Source organism: Alexandromys fortis, unplaced genomic scaffold, assembly GCF_014885135.2.
Source record: "Alexandromys fortis isolate MF-2015 unplaced genomic scaffold, M_Fortis_MF-2015_v1.1 scaffold_3, whole genome shotgun sequence".
Classification (NCBI taxonomy): Eukaryota; Metazoa; Chordata; class Mammalia; order Rodentia; family Cricetidae; genus Alexandromys; species Alexandromys fortis.
The window spans coordinates 1,313,394-1,335,599 of NW_026067909.1; the positions used below are offsets into that span (position 1 = coordinate 1,313,394).

Consider the following 22,206-nt stretch of genomic DNA (forward strand, 5'->3'; position numbering starts at 1 on the left):
TATTGGTTTATTAAGACAGGGTTTCTCTGTAGAGCTTTCGTTTGGAGCCTGTCCTGGAACTCACTCTGTAGACCGACCTCAAACTCAGAGATCCACCTGCCTCTGCCCATCTATATATTTTATAAGCATGTTTATGACTTTGTTCTACTATATAAATGTGTGTGACCTCTTCCACAGTGGCACGTGTCTTTCAGGGTATCCTAGATCAAGGTTGCTGTATCTCAGAATAAATTGCTTTCCTCCCTTAGAGCAGTTATTCTGCAGTTGAGCATGCCTAGGGCTTTACCAATATCATCCTTTATTTATCCCTCTCCCGAAAGGCAGGTCCCACTCCATCTCATTGGAAACATTAGGCTCTCCATGCAATCATTTTGACAGGCCAAACTGCTAAGCAGCTCCCTTCCCTAGGACTGCCTAGCACCTGGCTCACCACTGGGGCTGGCTGCCCTGTGCATGTGGGTGGTACAATTGTGTGAGGACTCAACCTGGCAGGTTTTCTGTGGTGGTAAGAGGTACTCTTCTGTGGTTCCTTCTTCCAGCAGTTCCAGGGATCATCAGCCCAAGGCCCAGTTTGCCTGGAGTTCAAAGCTTTCCACCTTCCTGAGCCTCCTGCACTAAGAGTCTTCTCACACAACCATGCTTTCCTCTCTTCTATCTGAAGACAACAGTGGCCTTCCAAGAACTCGGCCAGAAGCTTCATTTGCCAAGTCCCCCTAGTCTTCAGGCCTCCTCTGAAGAATCGCTGATGCGTGATCCTGGGTCCTAAGAAAGCCTCTGTGCCTCAGAGAGTGCCTGCAGGAAATGCAGAATCTCAAGTGTGCAGGTACACACACACACACACACACACACACACACACACACACACACGGTTCAGTCAGGCACTACTGAACTTAGCCTCTTTTCTTTTAATGTGTGTATATGTCATATGTGCAGATGCCCAGAACAGGACATCAGATGCCCTAGAGTTGGAGAAACAGGAGGTTGTAAGCCACCCAATGCATGTGCTGGAAACCAAACTTGGGTCCTTTGGACAAGCAGCAAGCTCTGTTAACCGCTAAAGCATCTCTCCAGCCTCAGGCTGCACTGCACTACAGGAGCATGCCCGTAGTCCCCGTTATTTAATAGACTGAGACAGGAGGATCACTTGAGTCGGTTGTGGGATATAGGACTCTATGCTGATCAGGTGCCCACACTAAGTTTGGCATCATTATGGTGGTGACCTCCTCAGGAACAGGGAGCACCAGGCTGAGTAAGGAGGAGTAAAGCCGTCAGAAAGTTCATCCCCTTTGAACAGCAAGCACCTTATAGGAAGTTATTCCACAAAACACACTAGAGAAAAATGAAACAAAATACAAAGAAAAAAACAACAAATAAAAACAAAACCCACATCATTATACAGATATGAACTAATCGTAGCTTTATTTAGAATAAAAAGCCTGAAACACACCCAATGGTCTCAAGAAGAGATGAAATGCCAGTCATAGGAGTGAAATACACTTAATATTACCAATTTGGAAATACAAAATACTCTGCTGGGGTAAAAAGAAAAATAAGCTTTATTCAAAGAAATACTAAAAATAAATGTTTTACAAATTGCAATCAAGCACTTGAAAGTGTAATTTAGGAAAGAATTCTCAGAATCTATATAAAGCATTCTAGTGTTGGCCAATGCAAAGTTTACTTGAAACGGGTATTTTACATATGCTTAACCTTTAATCATCTTAACATTCATTGATTATGATTCAACTGCATGAGGTTAAGCAAGTCTCTCATGCAGTATCTCAGAAAGGACTTTCAAATACAAAACATTCACACCAGCAAGGAAATTATAAAAATGTATGTCAATGATGCAGGATTGGATTTGAAGGCTGTGTAGAGATGGAAGTGCTTCACCTTAGAAAGTTCCCACAAAGTCAAAATTTAACAAAGCGAGGTGCCACAGCCAACTGCAGGTTCATAAATGTCACTCTACTATGCATCAACTGAAAAAAACAGGTATGCATATCCAAAAAAAATGTCTTTCAAGAGACCAACCAGTGGGATCTGCCTGCTGCGAGCAGAGTGTCACAAGAAGTCCATCTGAAGATGCTCCCAGGGGCCACTGAGCAGTTCTTATTCTCAGAAGGACAAGATGGTCTTGTTAATGATTTCCACTGACTCCCGGATCTCGTCCTCCTTGATCACAAGTGGAGGGGCTAACCTGATGATATCGCCATGGGTTGGCTTGGCCAGGAGCCCATTATCTCGGAGTCGCAGACACACCTTCCAAGCATCACAATCTACAGAAAAATGGTCACAATGTATTCACAGAGATCAATACATAAAAACCTTTGTCATAGGCACGGGCAGCACGGCCCCACCAGAGCGTGTTCCCACGATCTGCTCAGGAAAAGAAGCTCTAAGTCGCTCCTTTGCTCAAGAGGTTGCATTACTGACCTTTTGGCAAGCACCTAACTAGGTCTGAATGACATGTTTAGACTGCTACAGGCAGAACATCCCTTGTCTGCAGTGCTTGGGCCAGAAGGGCTCCTTCCAGATTCAGGAATGTTGGCATACACAGAAGAGGAAAGGGGGCCGTGTAAACATAAAACTTGTATTTCGTACTCAGACAACCTAAAGGTAATTTCACACGAGATTCTTAGTACACCTACATTTTGATTGTGGCCTTTCCCCTGGGGTCAAGTATAGGATTGTCCTCCTCTGATGTGATGGTGGTGGTCAAAACCTTTCAGATTGGGGATCATTTCAACTTCTCAGATTAGGGATGCCTGGCATGCAATCATAGGGAGCTAATGTGAAAGACTTGGGTAGGAGACATAAATGAAATAACGGAATAAGCAAGCCCCGAATCCTAGGAACACTACGGGTTGCTGATATGGACACACCTCCTGACCACTGGGAACTAAGCATCATTTCCCGGCAGGGTTTTTACAAAGCTGCAGGCAGAACTGCCTAGAACTGCCTGAGTCTACCCAACCCATCACATCAAATACTCTTGGGTGGAACCAGGCTCAGTTTCTTTCTCAAAAGCCCCTCTGCTGTTATCAATTGCTTTAAAAGGAAGAGTTAGCCAAAGAAAACCAGAAGGGTGCCCTGGAGGGTGATAACTGATATCAGGCACACAATGAAGGCTTAAACCTCCATTATCTATTGCCAACATCAAAACCATTCCTTTATTTCTACAGTTGCCTCCACAGCCTCTGCAGAAGGTAGAAAGCATTCAAGTGAGGGAAAAAGATTAACGGACACTAACCCAGGATAGCCAGCTGCTGTCTAACTAACAGAGATAGGAAAAGAAATGTCTGCAAGGAACAAACACCTGGTCAAAGGAGTTAAAATGCCTTCCTGTTGGAAAGACCTACAGTTAGGATAACATTAAGACAATCAGGTCACACTTTATCTAAACGGCTTGACCAACAATCCAGCCCACCGTGTCTACCCACTGTGTCTTTGAAAGGCCCTTACCTTTGGTTTCTCGGATGACAATGGCATTTAGCAACCCCTTCCCCCTTACAGCAGTCACAACATCAGAGGGCAGCTTCATGAGCTCCCTTCTCAAGATGGTGCCCATCTTGTCTGCGTTTTCAGCAAGATTCTCTTCTTCTAAAACCTGTTTTTTTTAAAAAATTACACAAATGTTCAGAGTGTCCTGGAGTAATCTGTGATGGCTAGAAGCAAAAAGCACTTGGGAAAGACCAGAGTGACATCACCTGCATTTGCTTTTCAGGGCCTGTAATAATTTCTAGCTAAAGACATACAACTTCAGAGCCTTGCTTTAATCGCACATCCACTGACAACCAGTCTTCATGGCAAAATAAAGATTAAAATGTGTTTAATGAAAGCCAGGCAATGGTAGCATGCCTTTAATTCCAGCACTTGGCAGGCAGAGACAGGCAGATCTTTGTGAGTTTGAGGCCAACCTGGTCTACACAGCAAGTTCCAGAACAGAGAAACCCTGTCTCAAAAAACCAAAATAATAAAAAAATTAAAAATTGACTAATGCAATATGTTATTATCTGAACACCTCAATGGACTAAGAATAATTTAACTTGAAACTGCACGGAATTGCCTTTTTCCCTCCCCCCAACATATACTAACCTTTTATCTACTTTCCTGGGCTAGCTTAAAACCTGTGATTGTCCTGCCTTTCAGCATCCCTAGTGCTGGGATTACAGGTGTATACCACCATCCCTGACTTCACTTTTTATCTGTGTGGTACTAAGGAATGAAACCCAAGGCCTTCCTCTTCTACTGAACTAAGACCACCAGTCCTCAAATCCAAGTTTGAAAAAAAATAAAAGGGAAAAAGAGCTTTGTGGTGACCTGTAATCTTAGCATTTGGGCAGCTAAAGCAGGAGGATTGAGCTGTCTAAGCTTGAGCTACAGGGTAAATTTCAGGCCAGTGTGAACTATAGAGTAAGACCTTGATTTGAATAACAAACAAGAAAAAAAAATCTTGCTTGCTAAACCAAAGGAACATATATTAGGTGGTCAGTGTATAGGAGTTCTGCCGCTGCCAGCTGACTAATTACAAACTCCAGAAGCCCAGGAGTCCAGTCCATTAGGCAAGGCAAAAAGCTACCTTTTTTTTGTTTGTTTGTTTGTTTGTTTTATTGTTTTGTTTTTTTTGTTCAAGACAGGGTTTTTCTGTAGTTTTGGAGGCTGTCCTGGAACTAGCTCTTGTAGCCCAGGCTGGCCTAGAACTCACAGAGATTCGCCTGCCTCTGCCTCCCGAAGGCAGGGATTAAAGGCGTGCGCCACCACCACCCAGCAAAGCTACCTTACTCTTTGGGAACACCTTGCTCCTAAAATCATCCCTTCATTCCTCATGCTCTCTAACACTTAGTAATCTTATTAAACTTCTTTTCACACCAGGACTCAAGTTAAAGATAACTTCAACACTACTTAAAAGTAGGAATCATTCAGCCATATCAGTTTTCACCTCAAGAGCTGCAATGGCAATTCGGCAGCCTAGTGGATTACCACCGTATGTGGAGCCATGTTCCCCCGGTTTAATGGTCAGCATTATCTCATCATCGCACAGCACTGCGGACACCTGGAAGACAGAGCCCACCGTTGTCATTCCTCAGATCTCAGCACGCCAGGGACACAGATGCTTCCGTAGCACCGATATGAAATTCTATCAACCAGCAGTTTCCATCTGTCCCTGACTCTCAGTAATATAACCCAGACAGGCCCAACACATTGCAGACACAGTAAACAAACTTCAGTGGCACGAAACAATATAGTGCGTGCACACTTTTAGAACTAAAAGAAAAGGTTTAGTTTTTTATTATTATATTATCTGTGTAAGGTTTTTTGTCCACTTGTTTGCCATGCCCATGGAAGCCAGAAGAGGGTGTTAGATCCCCTGGAACTGGAGTTACAGATGGTCGTGAGCAGCCAAGTGGGAGCTGGGAACTGAACCCAGGTCCTCTGGGAAAGCAGTCAGTGCCCTGGATCACTTAGCCATCTCTGCAACCCAAGCAGAACTGTTTTTGCAATGAGATAATTTATAGTCCTTTCCAAAATGCTCTGCTTAGAAACAAACTTGGGCATTCCCTGCAAGAAGACAATTCCGTCTACTCAGTAAGAACATCTACTCTTCAAAACCCTTTTATCTCACATCAGTCTAGTGATGCAAACCCCAAAAAAGAAGAAATGCTCCCTCTTACGTTCATTGTTCATGGTCTTGAACAATCAGTAGTGACACTTTCTCAAAAGTGGGAGGAGGAGCTTCTGAAGGGAAATGCTTCTGTCCAAATCAAATGCCGCAGCACATTCCAAAACACAACTCCACTTGGTCAAATTAACCAAGTAGACTGCACAATGGAAGTCTAAACTGTTCCAGGTGGCCTGGAGTCAAATCAAATGACTTGAAAGGCATCCCAGTCAAGGTCAGAAGAAATATAGGGGTTTTTAACTTACAGGGTATAAGCCGCCAGAAAGGGCCTTCCCGAGAAGAACTATGTCAGGTCTGACATTCTCATGATCCACAGCCAGCCGTCTACCAGTTCTGGACAGTCCCGTCTGTATTTCATCAGCAATGAACAGGACCTGGGAGAAAGAACAGGCAACATAACTGTCATTCTAACCTCGTGAAGAAACAAAGGCCACCATCATTTAACCCTCCCATTAAGTGCCATTCTGACACACCCTGAAAACTGTGCAGATGTTTTTAGTTCCCACACAATTTCAACGTGTCCTTTGGAAATCTGTTTGCTGTGTCAGCCTAACACCTCCCAGGGGCCTATGTGGTACTGCTTTGCATGGCAGAAAGGCATAGCCGGGCAGTGATGGTGCACACCTTTAATCCCAGCACTCTGGAGGCAGAGGCAGGCAGATCTGTGAGTTAGAGGCCAGCCTGGTCTACAAGAGCTAGTTAGTTCCAGGACAGTCAGAACTGTTACACAGAGAAATCCTGGAAGGAAGGAAGGAAGGAAGGAAGGAAGGAAGGAAGGAAGGAAGGAAGGAAGGAAGGAAGGAAGGAAGGAAGGAAGGAAGGAAGGAGGAGAAGGGAAGGGAAGGGAAAGGCATTTATACAGACACAAAGAGTTTGGAGGGCTTTAATGGCCCTAATTACACTCTAAGAACAAATTCAGATAATTAACTCATATGTAATTATCAAACATTTTCTGGAATTCTCGATAGTAAACAAATATTAGCAAAGCTAATATACTATTAGCTTTAGTGAAAGAAAAGGAAGAAGAGTCTTAACATTTGGAGCAAAGGAACACAAGACAGGACTTGACAGGGATTAAAAAAAGAGAAGAAAATCACAGTAAGAGCCTGGAGGTGCGACAGCAGCCCACACCACAGTGTCTCGCCGGGTGTTCTAGAGACTGGAAAGTTAGCTTCCACAGGTTCTAAGCATTACAATGTTCCTCAGCTCTTGGAATCATCTAGTGGCAAGTGAGATAATCATTTATCCTGTCAGCAGAGCTCAAATAAGTGTAGGCAAGTTTGGCCTCACTGCAAAGTGAATGGGACTACCTGGTGCCTAGTGCAGAGTTCTCGGACTCCCGTCAGGTATCCTGGATCTGGAACAATAACACCTGCTTCACCCTGGATGGGCTCCACCATGAAGGCAGCAACATTTGGATCCTGAAGAGCACGCTACAAAAGAAACAGAAGGGAGTTCTAATAGCTTCCACTCTACAATACTTGGCAATTGACGTCAAATACTACATATACTTCCTAATAAGAATAAAAATGAGGAGTTGGGCGGTGGTGGCGCAGCCTTTAATCCCAGCACTTGGGAGGCAGAGGCACGTGGATCTCTGTGAGTTATAGGCCAGCCTAGTCTACAAGAGCTAGTTCCAGGACAGGCTCCAAAGCTACAGAGAAACCTTGTCTTGAAAAAAACCAAAAAAAAAAACAAAAAAGAAAAAAAAAGAATACGAATGAGGGCCTGGAGCAGTAGCTTAGCAGAACACTTGCTGCTTTTGCAGAGGAACTGGGTTGACTCCCAGCACTCATATGGTGGTTCACAACCATCCATAACTCCAGTTCAGGAGCACCAGGCATACATACATGCAGGCAAAACACTCAAAGTAAATAAATAAAATTAAACGAATAAATAAATAAATAGCAGGAGTAAGGGGGGGATGATGATGATGATGAAGTCTGGCATGGTGGGTCACCATTGCAATCGCAGGACTCCAGCATGCTAGGTTTATAGGCACATACCACTATGTCAGACTATCCCCACATTTTGCTATGTCATAGATGTATTATAACCAAAAGTTAAGGCAGGAGCTGGAGAGATGGCTCAGCCATTAAGAGCACTGGCTACTCTTGCCAAGAATCCTGGTTCCATTTTTAGCACCCACATGAGGGTTCACAACTGCCTTTAGGTCCAGTTCCAGAGGATCCAATGCCACTTTCTGCCTCCTGGAGCACACTGCGTACACATGGTGCATTTACATGCCAGCAAAAACTCACATAAATTTTTCTTTAAAAACTAAGTGGACCGTTAAAGCCATCTTACGACTTTTTTGCTTATATTTTACAAAAGTACTACACGTTTGAAATGGACTATCTCTTAGTGGAAGAATAACTGACCGTAACCTACAAGATCTTAGGCTCCTTTCCTAGCACCACAACAAAGTGCTACAATTTGCAAGTTAAAAAAATATTTTATCTAGGCCCACCCCTTTAATCTCAGTAGTTGGGAGGCAGAACCAGGCAGATTTCTATGAGTTCAAGACTGGCCTGGTCTACATACTTTTCCAGATCAGCCAAGGCTTTAAAATGAGAGCCTATCTCAAAGAAAGAGAATAAAAGAAGGTAAAGAGAAAGAGAAAGAAATTAAGTGGGTAATACTCAAGTTGTTATGATCTGAACTGGCTAGCTGGCCTAAGCACTAGACAACAAAAACATATTTCCCTAGGTTAAAAACTGACTGTCCACTATTGAGAATAAGTCAGATTTCAGCCTAATTTACAATAAATGTTCAGACTCATAACTTTGTTCTGAAGTACTGGGGCCAAGCCCAGAACCTCACACAAGCTGTTTTACCACTGAGCAACCTCCTCTGTCCTCATTAGTGATTTTAATTTCTGAATGTGAATGTTTGTCTGTTATGTAAGTATGTGTCCGCACCACGGGCACGGCTGTTCAAAGTCCTCTGAACTACAGAATTACAGAAGGTTTTGAGTTAGAGGTGCAAAGAACTGAACCTGAGACCTCTGCAAGAGCAGTATGTGATCTTAACCACTGAGACATCTCTCCAGGCCCCTAATTAACGTGCTTTTAATTCACACACTGAACAGGTAACAATTAATTCAGAAAGTTTCCTGTTGCTGTGAGCCAAGTCCCATAGCCACCCTGATGTACCTCCAGTGCGGGCAGATCATTATACGGGATGGTTTCAAAGCCTGGCATGAAGGGTCCAAAGCCTTCATAACTGGTCGGGTCTGTGGAACTGGAGATTGCAGACAATGTTCGGCCCCAGAAGTTTCCATCTAAAAGAGACAAACAGTGACTATTCCAAAGAAGCCCGTAAGTTTAGAAAGTACTCCCCTACAAACGCCTCGGGAAGCCTGACTAAAAATAAACAGCAGATTCCTTAGAGAACTACTGCGAGCTTTCTGATACCAACTCCAACAGCTCCCTGATGCTAGCCAACGTCTCCTAAGTACTATTGTAGATACGTCTGCAGCACTTTTCCCAGACCCTTTCTGACCAAAGCCTAACAACTGAGACATTCAAAGCATGGCTTCTAGACAAAGAAGGTACATTTACAATAGGAATGTGTGAGAGAAAATATCCTGCACAGACATGAAGAATTTCCTTCTTTTTTTTTTTTCTTTTGATTTTTCGAGACAGGGTTTCTCTGTGCAGCCTGGCTGTCCTGGAACTCGCTTTTCAGATCAGGCTGGCCTAGAACTCACAGAGATCGGATGTGGGATTTCCCTCTGTATGCTGTGATTACCATTAGTGAATAAAGAAACTGCTTTTGGGCCTGTTGATAGGGCAGAACTTAGGTATGGGGGGGGGGGGAACTAAATGGAAAGCTGGGAGGAAGAAGGCAGAGTGAGAGAGACACCATGGAGCTGCCAGAGTCAGACATGCTGAAACTTTGCTGGGAGGCCATGACCTCGTGGTGATACACAGATCAATAGAAATGAGTTAAAATAAGATGTAAGAGTTAGCCAATAAGAAGCTAGAGCTAATGGGCCAAGCAGTGACTTAAATAATATAGTTTCTGTGTAATTATTTCGGGTCTAAGCTAGCTGGGTGGCCAGGAACCAAACAAGCAGCCTCTCCTTGCAACAGAGATCTGCCTGCCTCTGCCTCCCAAGTGCTGGGATTAAAGGCTTGCACCACCACTGCCCAGCTCCAGTTCCCATTTCAAAGCTCAAGGACATTTTATTCAAGGTTAAAAGAATAGCCATAGGTAGATGAGATGGAAATCCTGCAGCTGCCCAGAGGAGGCACACAGAAGAGGAAGACAAGAGCCACATGTCAGATGAACAACTACATGGTACACAGGAGGGCTGCACCAAAACATGAAAAAGCCTAACATACTAGAGAAAGTATAGTTAGGCTCTTGCCAGCATCCAAAAGAGACAGAAAAGAAGAAATGGGAGGGCTGGAGAGATGGCTCAGAGGTTAAGAGCACTGACTGCTCTTCCAGAGGTCCTAAGTTCAAGTCCCAGCGGACACATGATGGCTCACAACCATCTATGAGATTTGGTTCCCTCTTCTAGCCTGTAGGTGTACATGCAGGCAGAACACTGTATACATAATAAATAAAATCTGTAAAAAAAGAAGAAGAAGAAGAAGAGGAGGAGGAGGAGGAGGAGGAGGAGGAGGAGGAGGAGGAGGAGGAGGAGCCGGGCAGTGGTGGCACACGCCTTTAATCCCAGCACTCAGGAGGCAGAGGCCAGCCTCTGTGTGAGTTCGAGGCCAGCCTGGTCTAGTTCCAGGACAGGAACCAAAAGCTACGGAGAAACCCTGTCTCGAAAATTCAAAAAAAAAGAAGAAAGAAGGAAGAAGGAAGAAGGAGGAAGGAGGAAGGAGGAAGGAGGAAGAAGGAAGAAGGAAGAAGGAAGAAGGAAGAAGGAAGAAGAAGAAGAAGAAGAAGAAGAAGAAGAAGAAGAAGAAGAAGAAGAAGAAGAAGAAATAATGAGTAATTCAGAAAAAAGGTGGCTTAACACAGCAGCATGGCTGTGGTCTCATAAGCAACTGCCTATAACTTACCATTTTAAAAACTCGTGTTTTAGTTGTGGGTATCCTGGCTGGCTATTCTAAACAAAATATGATTTCTATTATAGATTGTACAGTCTCTTTCATACTGGCAAAGGGTGCAAAGATATTTTTATGTTGTATTGACACAGGCTGGTGAGTCAGTGAGCTGAAACAGCAGCGAAAGACTCTGTTCCTGCAGAGTAAGCTACAAGATGAGATCCCTGAGGTCAGGAAGAGGAAGACAAGTTGACTCCTGGTCTCATCAGAGCATGTTATCTTAAAGATTACACTTTTGGATGTAGATGAAGAAAAGATGGACTGACACCTGAGTCAGAGATCAGGTGGCAGAGGCTTTTGCAAGAGTATACTTAGAGATGCCAAGAAGCTAAGATACAACCACCCAGTGTTGAATTCATTGAGTTGCTGCTGGCATAGGTGGTGGAGATGTCAAGACATCCCTAGTGAAATGAATTCCCAGTCCCTTTACTGTATTTGTACTTTTCATGGTTGAGTTAACCCCATCTGAAATGATGTTGTTTGCTCTGCTGATCGATGTTAGGCTGTTTGCTTCCTACTAGAGTGGAAGCTCTGAGGACAGGCAGCTTCCAGACTACCTGTCTATCCCCTGTCCTGGAGTAGTGTCTGACCTCCAGTGACCCCTAGCCATATTTATTAAATAGAAAAAATATGATCCTGAGCAAAGGCACACATCTGTGTCAGTTAGCATTGTGAAGGATTATAATGTCAAGGAAGGGAGCATTCAAAGTATTTGGATTGTCTGAGGATCTTTAATGTAAGTGAATTTGAAAATGCATTCTGTTGAGTAGGTAGCTTGAAGTATTCTCATACATGAAGAAGTAACTTAGAAATCCAAGAAGTAATCCCATCACCAACCTTTATAAAACTGTCCATAAATAATATATCATGTAACAATTAAATTCACATACCAGCAAAAACAATCTTTGCTTTGTATTTCGGGATGCCTTTCACGGTGTAGCCCCAACGACGAGCAAGCTTACAGGCAGTCTCTCCAGCCTCCACTCCTATTGTGGGGAAAATGCTCAGATTTAACTAACACTGCAAATTATCAAAGAAATAAGCTTAGCAACTGAATCCCAGTCATGAAAGATTAATTCAGGAAGATTGTAAATTCAGGGCTAGCCTCGGCAATCTAGTGAGATGTTAAATAAATACAAATAGAAACAAATGATTGATTTATGGGAACTTAACAAAAATGGGAATGTCTTACCTGTATTCATAGGGAGAACTTTGTGGTAGTTGAAAAGTTTGGTAATGTACTCCTCATATTCACCAAGGACATTGTTATAGAAAGCACGAGATGTTAAGGTCAGTTTGTCCACCTGACTCTTCATAGCATTTATGATCTTGGGGTGGCAGTGCCCTTGGCTGACAGCACCATAAGCACTCAGAAAGTCGAAGTATTGCCTGCCTTCTACATCCCACACATAAATGCCTAAAACAATAAGGAAGAAAAAAATTTGAGAGTCTCTATATGCCACAAGACCCCAAAAGTGAAGACTAATTTTTAAGCCATCTACATATCTACATATGAAACTCTATTTAATATATTTTTAGGCTTAAAACTTAGTTTAGTGGCCAGGTGATGGTAGCACACGCCTCTAGTCCCAGCACTCAGGAGGCAGAGGCAGGTGGATCTGAGTTCAAGGCCAGCCTGGTTTACAGAGAGAGTTCCAGGATAGTCAAGGCTACAAGAAACCCTATCAAAACCCTCCCAAAAAACAAACAAAAAACTTGGTTTAGTGCAAGCCTACTTCACTTTGATTGAGAAAGAAATATTAATGGTATATTTTACCTATTACCCCTGACACATATATTTAACAGAACAGTATAAAAAGACTGCAGTTCTATCATGAATTTTGTTTCTTAGTGATGAATAAGCACATAAAAATTATACCCAATAGTGAAAGTGTAAAATCCAATGTGAAGCTCCACAGCTTCCATTCCAAACAGCTAGTCTAGATATATAGACTTTGTGTCTGGTGAATTTCAGTGTGTGATGTTATTTTTATTTGTAAGTTTGTGTGTGTGTGTGTGTTTTCCGAGACAGGGTTTCTCTGTGGCTTTGGAGCCTGTCCTGGAACTAGCTCTATAGACCAGGCTGGTCTGGAACTCACAGAGATCTGCCTGCCTCTGCCTCCTGGGATTAAAAGCGTGAGCCACCATCGCCCGGCCCCCTATTTGTAAGTTTTTTATAGTAAAGTTTATTTAAGGAAGGAAGGAAGGAAGGAAGGAAGGAAGGAAGGAAGGAAGGAAAAGGAGGGAGGGAAAGAAGGAGGGAGGGACAGGAAAAGAGAGGAGAGGAGAGGAGAGGAGAGGAGAGGAGAGGAGAGGAGAGGAGAGGAGAGGAGAGGAGAGGAGAGGAAGATTATAACTGCTTTACCAATTTTAATTTCAGGAGCCAAAAATGTGAATTTATAAAGAAGTTACACACAACAGACTACAACCTACCATATAACGGTATTTGCAAACCACATGCCTGATAAGGATTTAGAATCCAGAACTCAATGATGACTAAGCATGGTGGCACATACCTGTAATGCCACCACTGAGAGAATAAGAACAGGAGGATCAGGAGTTCAAGGCCAGCCTTGAACCCTATTTTTAAAATGGTCAAATAACTTGCTACCATTCCTTCAGACACATACATGTGTTAATTAAACATGAAAAGATATACATCACCAGTCATTAGGGAAATGCAAATCAAAACAAAGAGATACTATTTTGTACTAGAATGGTTATAGTTTTTAAAAAGGAAAAGGGGACAAACATATAAACAACTTGGAATTCGCAGCATTGCTAATGGAAACATAAAATGAACAATTGTGGTTGGGTGTGGTGATGAATACACATAATCCCAGCACTTGGGTCTGAGGTTGGATAAATGCAAGCCCAAGACCAGCCTGAACTACACAATGAGAGCATATCTCTGCCAATACCATAAATTAAACAAAAATAGTACAGCTGCCCAGACAAAAAGGTAGCTGTTCTGAGCTGGGTAGAGGGCTCAGTGAGTAGGAGTTCTTGTTATGCAGTCATAGAATGAGGACCGAGTTTGAGACCCCATATTCCACGTTTAAATAAAGCTGAGTATGGCCACACATTCCTGTAACCCTAGCACTAAGCACAGAGTCAGGCAGTCCTATGAGCTCACTGGCCAGCTTCATGTCAGCGAGAAACCCTGCCTCAAGGGAGTAAAGCAGAACCTGAGAGAGTAAGACACCTCACTTCCTCTTTGCTTCTGCTCAGGCACGGGCACCTCACATGCACATTTTTTTTTTTTAAGGTTGGCAGTTCCTCTACAAGCTAAGCATAGTTACTACATGACCTAGCAATTCCATTGCAGAAATCAATTCAGGCAGTGCCAAACGTTAAGAAACACTACCTTACAGAGCTGAAAGAACTCAGAGGGGAGAGAGTTACAATAAAGAAATACTAGCCCGGGAAGAAGGAAAAGGAAGAGGAGGAGGAAGAAAAGAAGTAGGAAAGGGAAGATAGGAGGAGGAGAACAGAAAGAGGAGGAGGAAAACGAGAGGGAGAGGAGGAGAACTACTACTACCACTGGCCAGCAGACAACTGAACCCAACAAGAATGAGAGGCCTGCTCTAAAGTTCCTTTGTAATTAAGGACACAAAAGAAAAGTGGATTCCTGCTGTGTTGCTGACTTCCTGATTTTGATCACGTGTGCACATAAGTTTCTGCGGACCCTTAGAAAGGACACGCTGAATATCTAGGAGGGAAAAGCGAAAAAAAACAGGGAGTTCGTGGAGCCAGAAGGGAGGAGAGAACACAACAATAAAAGCCCTCAACTATCTGGATGAAGGAGAGAGATACATCTTAATATCATCATCTTTTTTACTGGGGTTATGTCAAAATAAAAACTAATAGTTAAAAAAAATGGAGGCGATGTCATGTTCCTATTTCTTCTGCATGTCCCCTAGGAGAGGCCACACCGGCACAGATGCCCCAGACACTTGGGAAAGGCGAAGGAGCACCATCTGCAACACACATTCAATGGGGGTTAGATGTGAGAAAATACAAAACATTGCCAGGAAATGTGGGGGCGGGTTAATCCAAAACATACCTTTTGCTCTCTCCAGGGCTACAGGTAAAGGATGGTAATTGTGTGCACCATACTTAGATTCCCGTTCAAAAATGTAGTCAGAGGACGGCGGGCCTTGGACTGTCTTCTTAGTTGCAACAGATGCAGCAGAGGCGACTGAGGCATGGACCCCTCGCCGCAGAGCAGCAACTGTCTGCAAACTTGCTAGTTTGGAAAACATTGTGTGAGTCCTTTAGGAATGGAAGTACAGAGACCTGTCCAAAGGAAGAGAAGGCGCTGAGTGAGAACCTTTCCAGAGTCAATGCAGGTCTGTTCACCAAGTAACTGCTGAGCATCTACCACAGTCAGTATGCAGCCTTTTCCTATCAGAGTACAGGGCAGACATTAGGGCACCAAGGCAGAGGCCAGAGCTGCTGGGTGGCTGTGAGTCATGGGGTAGGAAGCAGGGGCTATGAACCATTTTGTACTTTTTTTAAAGCCCAGGCTGGTCTTCAACTCCGGAATCAAAGGACCATCTGGAGCTAGAGCTACAAGCATCACATGCCTCTTCCTCCCTTAGCCCCCACTTGTGGCCTCCAGGACCACCACCTCTATTCCCTAGTTTGCATTTTTACTCTGTCCCAGTATGTAGGTAGTGAAACAATAACAAATGTGGTTTTAACCCAAGTAAGGTTTTAGGAGCATTTAGGAGGCAGAGGCAAGATGATCAACCAAAGTTCCAGGTTAGCCTGACCTACACAGTAAGTTCTACAGGCTACAAGTAGGCACTATCTCAAAATAGGAAGGGGGGGTGGGGTGGAATAGAGACAGCTAGAGAGATGGCTCAGCAGTTAAGAGGATTTGCTGCTTTTGCAAAAGGCCTGAGTTCAGACGTCAACACCCACATGGTGGTTCACAACTGTCTGTAACTCCAGGGGATCCAGCACTCTCTTCTGACCTCTGCAGGCACCAGACACCCATATAGTGCACATATATACATGCAGACAAACATTTAATACATATAAAATAAAAAACAAATTAATCTTAAAAGAAAAAATGGAGAGACAGGAAAAAGTAACTTTTGGAGGTGGAAAGAGTTTAGCACCCAAACTAAAAAAGGTAGGCTCTGTCATTTAGCACAAATATCTAAAGCACCTGGAAGGCAAATGCAGCATAAACAAAGGCAAAAAGACTTGTTCTGTGATTCGTTAAGAGTCTTGAGCTTTAAACAGTAAAAAACACAAATATTTAAATAGATGAAAAGAGAATGGCTGTTTCTATAACCCCAGCTACCACACACACACACACACACACACACACACACACTAAAAAGAAATATCAAAACATCAACTGTTTAAAAAAAAAAAACTAATTTCAACCAAGAGAACATCAAAGCAGAAGCTGCTGAGTTAGGCGTGTGAGTTCCCAAGCACACTGGTGCTCACACTGTTTACATTTCAGAACCAGGCTACCTCGCTGCTCCAGTCCCAAAGCCAGCCCCCAAGAGCGTTCCCGACTGGTGTGTGCACAGCTCACCATTCAGACCCTGGCAGGTGAAGGGCCCGGAACAAAGGCTAGAGTAAGGAAGGGACTGCAACAGAGAGGAAATGAAGAGCCTGGTGTCACGTCTAGAGGCAGAGAGGGGAGACATCTAGGAAAGTTACCAACACCAGGTATGCTTAGGATACCTAAATCTCCTTATTTTTAAAAGACACATAGCTAATTCATGTTTCAACAAAAATTTTCTAACAAGTCAAGCCATGCATAATCTTCGCATTCTTGATTGAGCTGCCGAGTCAGCCGATCATGGAGCTTGGCTAACTTCCCTGTCAACTTGGCTCTCTCTCCACACTAAAAATCCAGTGAGGTTCCAGAATTTGCAATCACTAATCAAATCCCACAACTCTGTCTTGTTTGCCAAAGACTGCCCTGATTCTTTCTTCCCACGGTTCAGACCACAGTACAGATTTGGAACTCAAGCTCTAGGGACTGTCTTGTGAGGGTTCCAGTGACTCCTAAAGCAACAAACACACACAATTATATACAAAAGTACATCTTCTTAAGGAAAAGGTCTGTAACTTGCATAGTATTTTCTCTCTGCCAAAACCAATGCAAGAATCACTAGGCTGGAAAGGGCAGCTGAGGAAAACATCTGACTGTACTACAAAGAACTGTTCCCCATCACCAGCACTAAGTCTAAAACACCTGTTCACCATTTCTTTCTAGGCTCTCTACAATTTACACACTATATGCTGTTTGAGCTACTAAAAACTTAAAACAGTAGTAATTTTTGCCTAGCGAACAAGCATAAAACATGCTTTTTTTGATCTCACAGCACTCAGGAGGCAGAGGCAGAGGCAGGCGGATCTATGTGAGCTCAAGGCCAGACTAGTCTACAAAGTGAATTCCAGGACAGCCAAGGCAGAGAGAGAAACCCTGTCTCAGGAAAGAAAAAGAACAAAAACATGCTTTCTTGGATACTCCTTAGCAGTGTACTTACATGCACACAGGCAAAACATTCATATACATAAAAATAAATAAATCTCTAAAATAAGTTTCTAATGACATGGCAAGGTATTTTAGGATACGTTTAAGTAAAGAAAAAAATTATACATACAGGATATTCAAATATGCAAAGACATTAAGAAAAATATTAAGGAAAGAAACAAAAAAAGGACACTGTGACTATCTTTAACTATTCTCTATTTTCTACAATGACCATAAATTGTATTCATAGTACTGGGTGGTGGAATCCCAGCACTTAGGAGGCAGAGGCAGGTTGGTCTCTAAGTTTGAAGCCTGCCTTGGTCTACAGAGTGAGTTCCAGGATAGCCAGGGCTACATAGAGAAACCCTGTATTGAAAAAAAGAAGAAAAAATGTATTTATGGTCAGAAACACTGAGAACAAACTTGGACATGGGTCCCGGGTGTTTGACAGAGACTAGGAAGCAAACAAAATCAAGTTAAAAGGATCTGGTAAGCTTTGAGAAAACAGTGTTGTTTAAAGAAAAGTACAGTCAATACTCAGAGGAAGTGCAGTTTTGGGTCCACTAGGTCACCTGTTCTTAGGGAAAGAGTCAAATTTTAAAATAAAAACTACTCTTATACTTTTGCTTCCAAAGTCTACAGCCCTGATTTTTCAAAAGACAGAAAGACAACTCAAAAAAAAATGGTTATTGAAAAAAAATCTTAAAAATGCTTCAGTAATGTATTTTTACAGGTAGAAACAAAACTGCAAGTGACTGCAGAAGGGGTTTGGGGCACTACTATAATCCCAGCACTTAGGGGCACAGAGGCAGGAGGGTTTCCAGGTCAAGGCTAGACTCGGCTGACTCAAAACAAACACTACAAGGAGAAAGAATCTTAAAAAGGTTGCCTAAACTCAACTTGCCTCAATTTGCACAAGAATTACCTGCTCTGCTATAATCTATTTATCTGCTGGGTCCCCTCAGTTTTATACAGAAAAAAATTATTATCAGTAGCCTAACAAAAACATTCAAAACATAAGCAATGTTCTCCAAGTTCTCAAAGTAGATCTCTGGAGAATTAACTTAACTGGGAAATATCAGAGTTGCACAGACCAAGATATAGCAGAATCTACTATGCATACTTCTATTAAAGAGCCTCTGCGTTCAAGTAGAACAAAATTCTAATTCAAATGGCCTTTAAAATAGCCATCAATCATCTTCTCTAGACTTGGAAATGGTCAAAGTAGTGTAGAAAAGCGTTTCACAATTTAAATTCTGTCTGTAGCTCTAGGAGGTGAAAGTGTCAGTCTTCCAGAGCTTCGGTTTCCCCATTGGTCAAATGAGGCTGAAGCCATTCACGGGTGTCTTGAGGAGCTCATGTTAAAGCTCCAGGTTTAGCACAAAGGGGCCATTCATTAGGCTCTCTTCTGCTCTAAGTTCACAGGAACGCTAGCCAATTTCTACAAAAAAAAAAAAAAAAATACACTGCATGGTTTCTTGTTTTAAACTGGTAGAGTACTTGCCTATGTCTGAAGCCTTGGATTCCATCTCCAACACCAAATAAACTGGAGAAGCAGAGGCAGGAAGATCGGGAGTTCAAGATCATTCTTGGCTACCCAAGAAGTTAGAGATGGTCAGGCATTCTGACATCAGCCTTTAATCCCTGCCCTCTGGAGGCAGGGCCAGATGGATCTCTGAGTTTGAGACCAACCTGGTCTACATAGTGAGAGCTTGCCTTAAATAAATTAATAGATATGAGACAAGAAAATAAAAACAAGTGACCAACCATGTCTCAAAAAACACCTAGCTTGAATAAGGGCCTTCTGCTGGTATTCTCTTGTCTGACAAGTGAACAAGGTCCTTACTGACCACACAGCTCCTAAAGGAAGCAAGGTAGCAACAGAAAGTGACCCAGACTAGAGAGGTGATGAGGCCATCCGCCTGCATCAAGGCAGCTCATCCGTCCTCCTGTGCAGAAGCTCACCTTCCCATCAAGGTTCACTCTTTTTTTTAAATTTATTTATTTATTATGTAAACCACATTCTGCCTCCATGTATGCCCACACGCCAAAGGAGGGCGCCAGATCTCAGTACAGATGGTTGTGAGCCACCATGTGGTTGCTGGGAATTGAACTCAGGACCTCTGGAAGAGCAGCCTTAACCTCTGAGCCATCTCTCCAGCACCTCAAGGTTCACTCTTACACCTAATAGCTTCTAGTCTTCAAAAAAGAAAACAATGTGTTGCTAAATATGTTATTATTCATTTATAGTTACTATTTTCATTTTATCTATTTGCTATTTATATTTAGCAGATATAAGGGCCTAGAAATGAGAACAAGTTCTAATGATAAGCCAAGACTGCTGAGTAGGTAACATTTAATTCCAAGGCCATCACTTCCCTGCCTTATATCAACCCACATCAGCAATGTTTCCACAGTACAGTTTCCACAAAGGGCTGCATTTGGAAGAACTTGTTCAGTCTGCCTTATTAAATAACATTTTTTTAATTACTCTAAAAGAACCATCAGTGTAAAGTCATCCAAAAGCCATTGAAAATATTCAGCTCGGGAAGTAAATTTGGTTTAGCGATTGTCAAATATTTACTTTTCTGAGGTAACCATTCACAAATACGGGCCTTATTTTTTTGAAGTTCTGCCAACAAAAGCTTTGTTTTACGTAACCCATATTCTGGCTAAAATTCACCTCAAGTGCGTCACAGGCAAACTAAAGTAATACTACTGGGAAAGGATTGGACCAGCGACACCGCACCCTCCACACACCTCCAAATCACTGCCCATTCATTGCTATTTTTAAAAGTATGGAATCTGACTCATCCTTAAGAACTCAGCAAACGGCGTAAAATGCAAACCCAAACAACCATAATAAAGATAGACTGTGGAAGGAAAATATATGAGACAAGAAAAAAACCTTTAAAAATATATTCTAATTAAAGTTTTAGGGGCTGGAGAGAAGGCTCCGCAGTTAAGATCATCTATTATCCTTCCACAAGACCAGAGTTTGGTTCCCAGCACCCACATGGCACAAGCTCCCGAGAAGCCTGCTCCAGAGGGATTGGACCTCTCTGGTCTCGGAAGGCAACTGCATTCATGTACACACACCCACACACACACAAACACACACACAATAAAAAAAATCATAAATACATTTCAGGTTACATGAAATTAATTTCCCCACAGACGCTCTGACAATCCTGATTTAGGAGATTTAGGATGGAGAAATGAGAGGTTGGAAAGGGCACTTCAATCCAAAATCACTCTTTCTCCTCCCATAATATATCTTGACACATTTACAAGGTAAATAAATATACTAGCAGACGCGATGTAGGCCTGAGGCAAAGTTTGCTGGCATCGAAAGTTCCACGCAATTAGACTGGAATTTTCTGAGGTTCAGCATCGATTGCCAAAGGTCTAAGGGGGGAGGGGTGCAGGAGAGAGGGGGTCTTCGTGCCGAAAGCCCTGTGGGCCAATCTCTAGCCAACATCTCAATAATGTACACGTCACTTCCTCAATCTCTTATTGGGTTTAGATCTGGGGAGAAAGTGGGGAGTGGAGAGGGATGGGCAGGAGCAGTCGCGGGACATAGAGGCTGCCCGAAGAACTCGGACTCAGTCCGCATCCGTGTCCCGCGCCCGGTGACGGAGCCACGCGTTCACAGCTCTGTCCCCAAGGGATCCGACCCCCGGCAGCTAGGCTGCTGGAGACGCTATCTTTTCGAAAGCCGAGGCCTCGAAGGCTCTAGGCGAGTGCCCCGAGGGAGGCGAGCCCGAGCTGTGCCTGGCAGGCGGCCGTGCCACGTCTCCGGCCTCCAGTTCCCTGCCCGTCCCCATCGAGCCCGCCCCGCCCCGGGGATGTGTCGCACCCTCCAGCCCTGCGCTGCCCCGGCTGAGACTCCGGGACACCGAGCAGGTCCCGGGCCTCTTCGTTCCAGTCCCGGCGCGCGCTTGATACCTGACAGGATCTGCTAGGCGTGAGCAACGGCAAATCAGCCACGAAGCCCGAGGTGACCGCCCGCCCCGCGCGTCACGCCGTTTAAGACGCCCTGTCTGCCCCGCCCCGCCTGTGCTTGCAGTTCATTGGTCGGGACGGAGGGCCGCACACCAATCACACGAGGCCCGCCCTCGCCCCACCCACCCGGCCTTGAGCCGCAGGGCGCCAAGCTCTGCAGCCTCCTGTAAATGCTAGGTCTGCCTTAGTGGCTTCCGCACTTCTGCTCTGGACTGAATTTAGGAGCAATTTGCTGTCCTTTACAGGCAGGGAAACAGAGACCTGAAGGGATACTGGCCTTCCACTGCGTTTCCCTGGCCGACGGACCCTCCAAAGCCTTTCCTGCAAGAGACTCTTGGGTGCAACATCATCTCCTCTTAGATGCTGAAATCACATGACCTAGAACGCTCACGCGCCAGAATGGCAATACAGCTTACTGATACTTCTAGAATCATCTCTGCAGCTGTGGAACACCGCCCAGCTATTAGCTGTTGTTAGTAGTCGTTGGACATGGCAGCACCACCACCATGGTTAAAACTCAAAACCCAAAAAAAAAGATATCGCAGAATAAACAGAATCAGGTGTTTTGAGTATCATTTTGTCTATAACGGTTGTTATAAATCAGAAACATGCAGATAATAGAAGACACCTAGAGCTGCCCAATACAGTGTCACAAGCCGCAGGCAGCAGAGAATTGCCTATCAGCATAGGGTCAGTCAGAAAGATTTCACACTCCAGTCTCGAATGACCGTGTGTGGGTGAGAAACCACAAGGATGGAGGGACTAGTACACCAGGGAGAGCCGTTGTCAGTCTAGGTATCAAGGGCTAGAAGTGTAATTTCTAGAGCCAAAGAGAGAGGAGTTCAAGGAGAGACCATTTGGAGGAAGTCAGGTACTAAGAATTGAAAGAATTGGATCTTCCACTGGGCAGTGGTGGTGCTCACACCAGCACTCGGGAG

At 43.7% G+C, this 22,206-nt stretch overlaps 1 protein-coding gene across 2 annotated transcripts; it reads right to left on the bottom strand.

Annotated features, from left to right (window-relative positions):
* Positions 1–1,538: 1,538 nt before the first annotated feature.
* Oat (ornithine aminotransferase) lies at positions 1,539–21,301 on the bottom strand. Of its 2 annotated transcripts, none has more exons than XM_050137074.1 (10): positions 21,212–21,301; positions 14,819–15,051; positions 11,945–12,169; positions 11,643–11,738; positions 8,839–8,966; positions 6,994–7,116; positions 5,929–6,057; positions 4,943–5,056; positions 3,466–3,610; positions 1,539–2,279 (listed from the first exon to the last, which is right to left on the bottom strand). In XM_050137074.1, exons 2-10 carry the CDS (start codon positions 15,015–15,017, stop codon positions 2,119–2,121), a joined length of 1,320 nt encoding a protein of 439 aa, XP_049993031.1. In that variant the 5' UTR covers positions 15,018–15,051; positions 21,212–21,301; the 3' UTR covers positions 1,539–2,118. The 2 variants fall into 2 exon arrangements, with proteins under 2 accessions (XP_049993031.1, XP_049993030.1); XM_050137073.1 differs by having other exon boundaries at positions 21,123–21,261.
* Between the last annotated feature and the right edge of the window lie 905 nt (positions 21,302–22,206).

Excerpts from the sequence above, each read along its gene's own strand:
- Oat (XM_050137074.1), bottom strand. The coding sequence starts at position 15,017 with ATGTTTTCCAAACTAGCAAGTTTGCAGACAGTTGCTGCTCTGCGGCGA. Across the intron at positions 7,117-8,838 it reads ATGATCTGCCCGCACTGGAG|CGTGCTCTTCAGGATCCAAA; the intron begins GTACATCAGGGT and ends TTTCTTTTGTAG. Across the intron at positions 2,280-3,465 it reads TGTCATCCGAGAAACCAAAG|ATTGTGATGCTTGGAAGGTG; the intron begins GTAAGGGCCTTT and ends ATTTTTCTGTAG.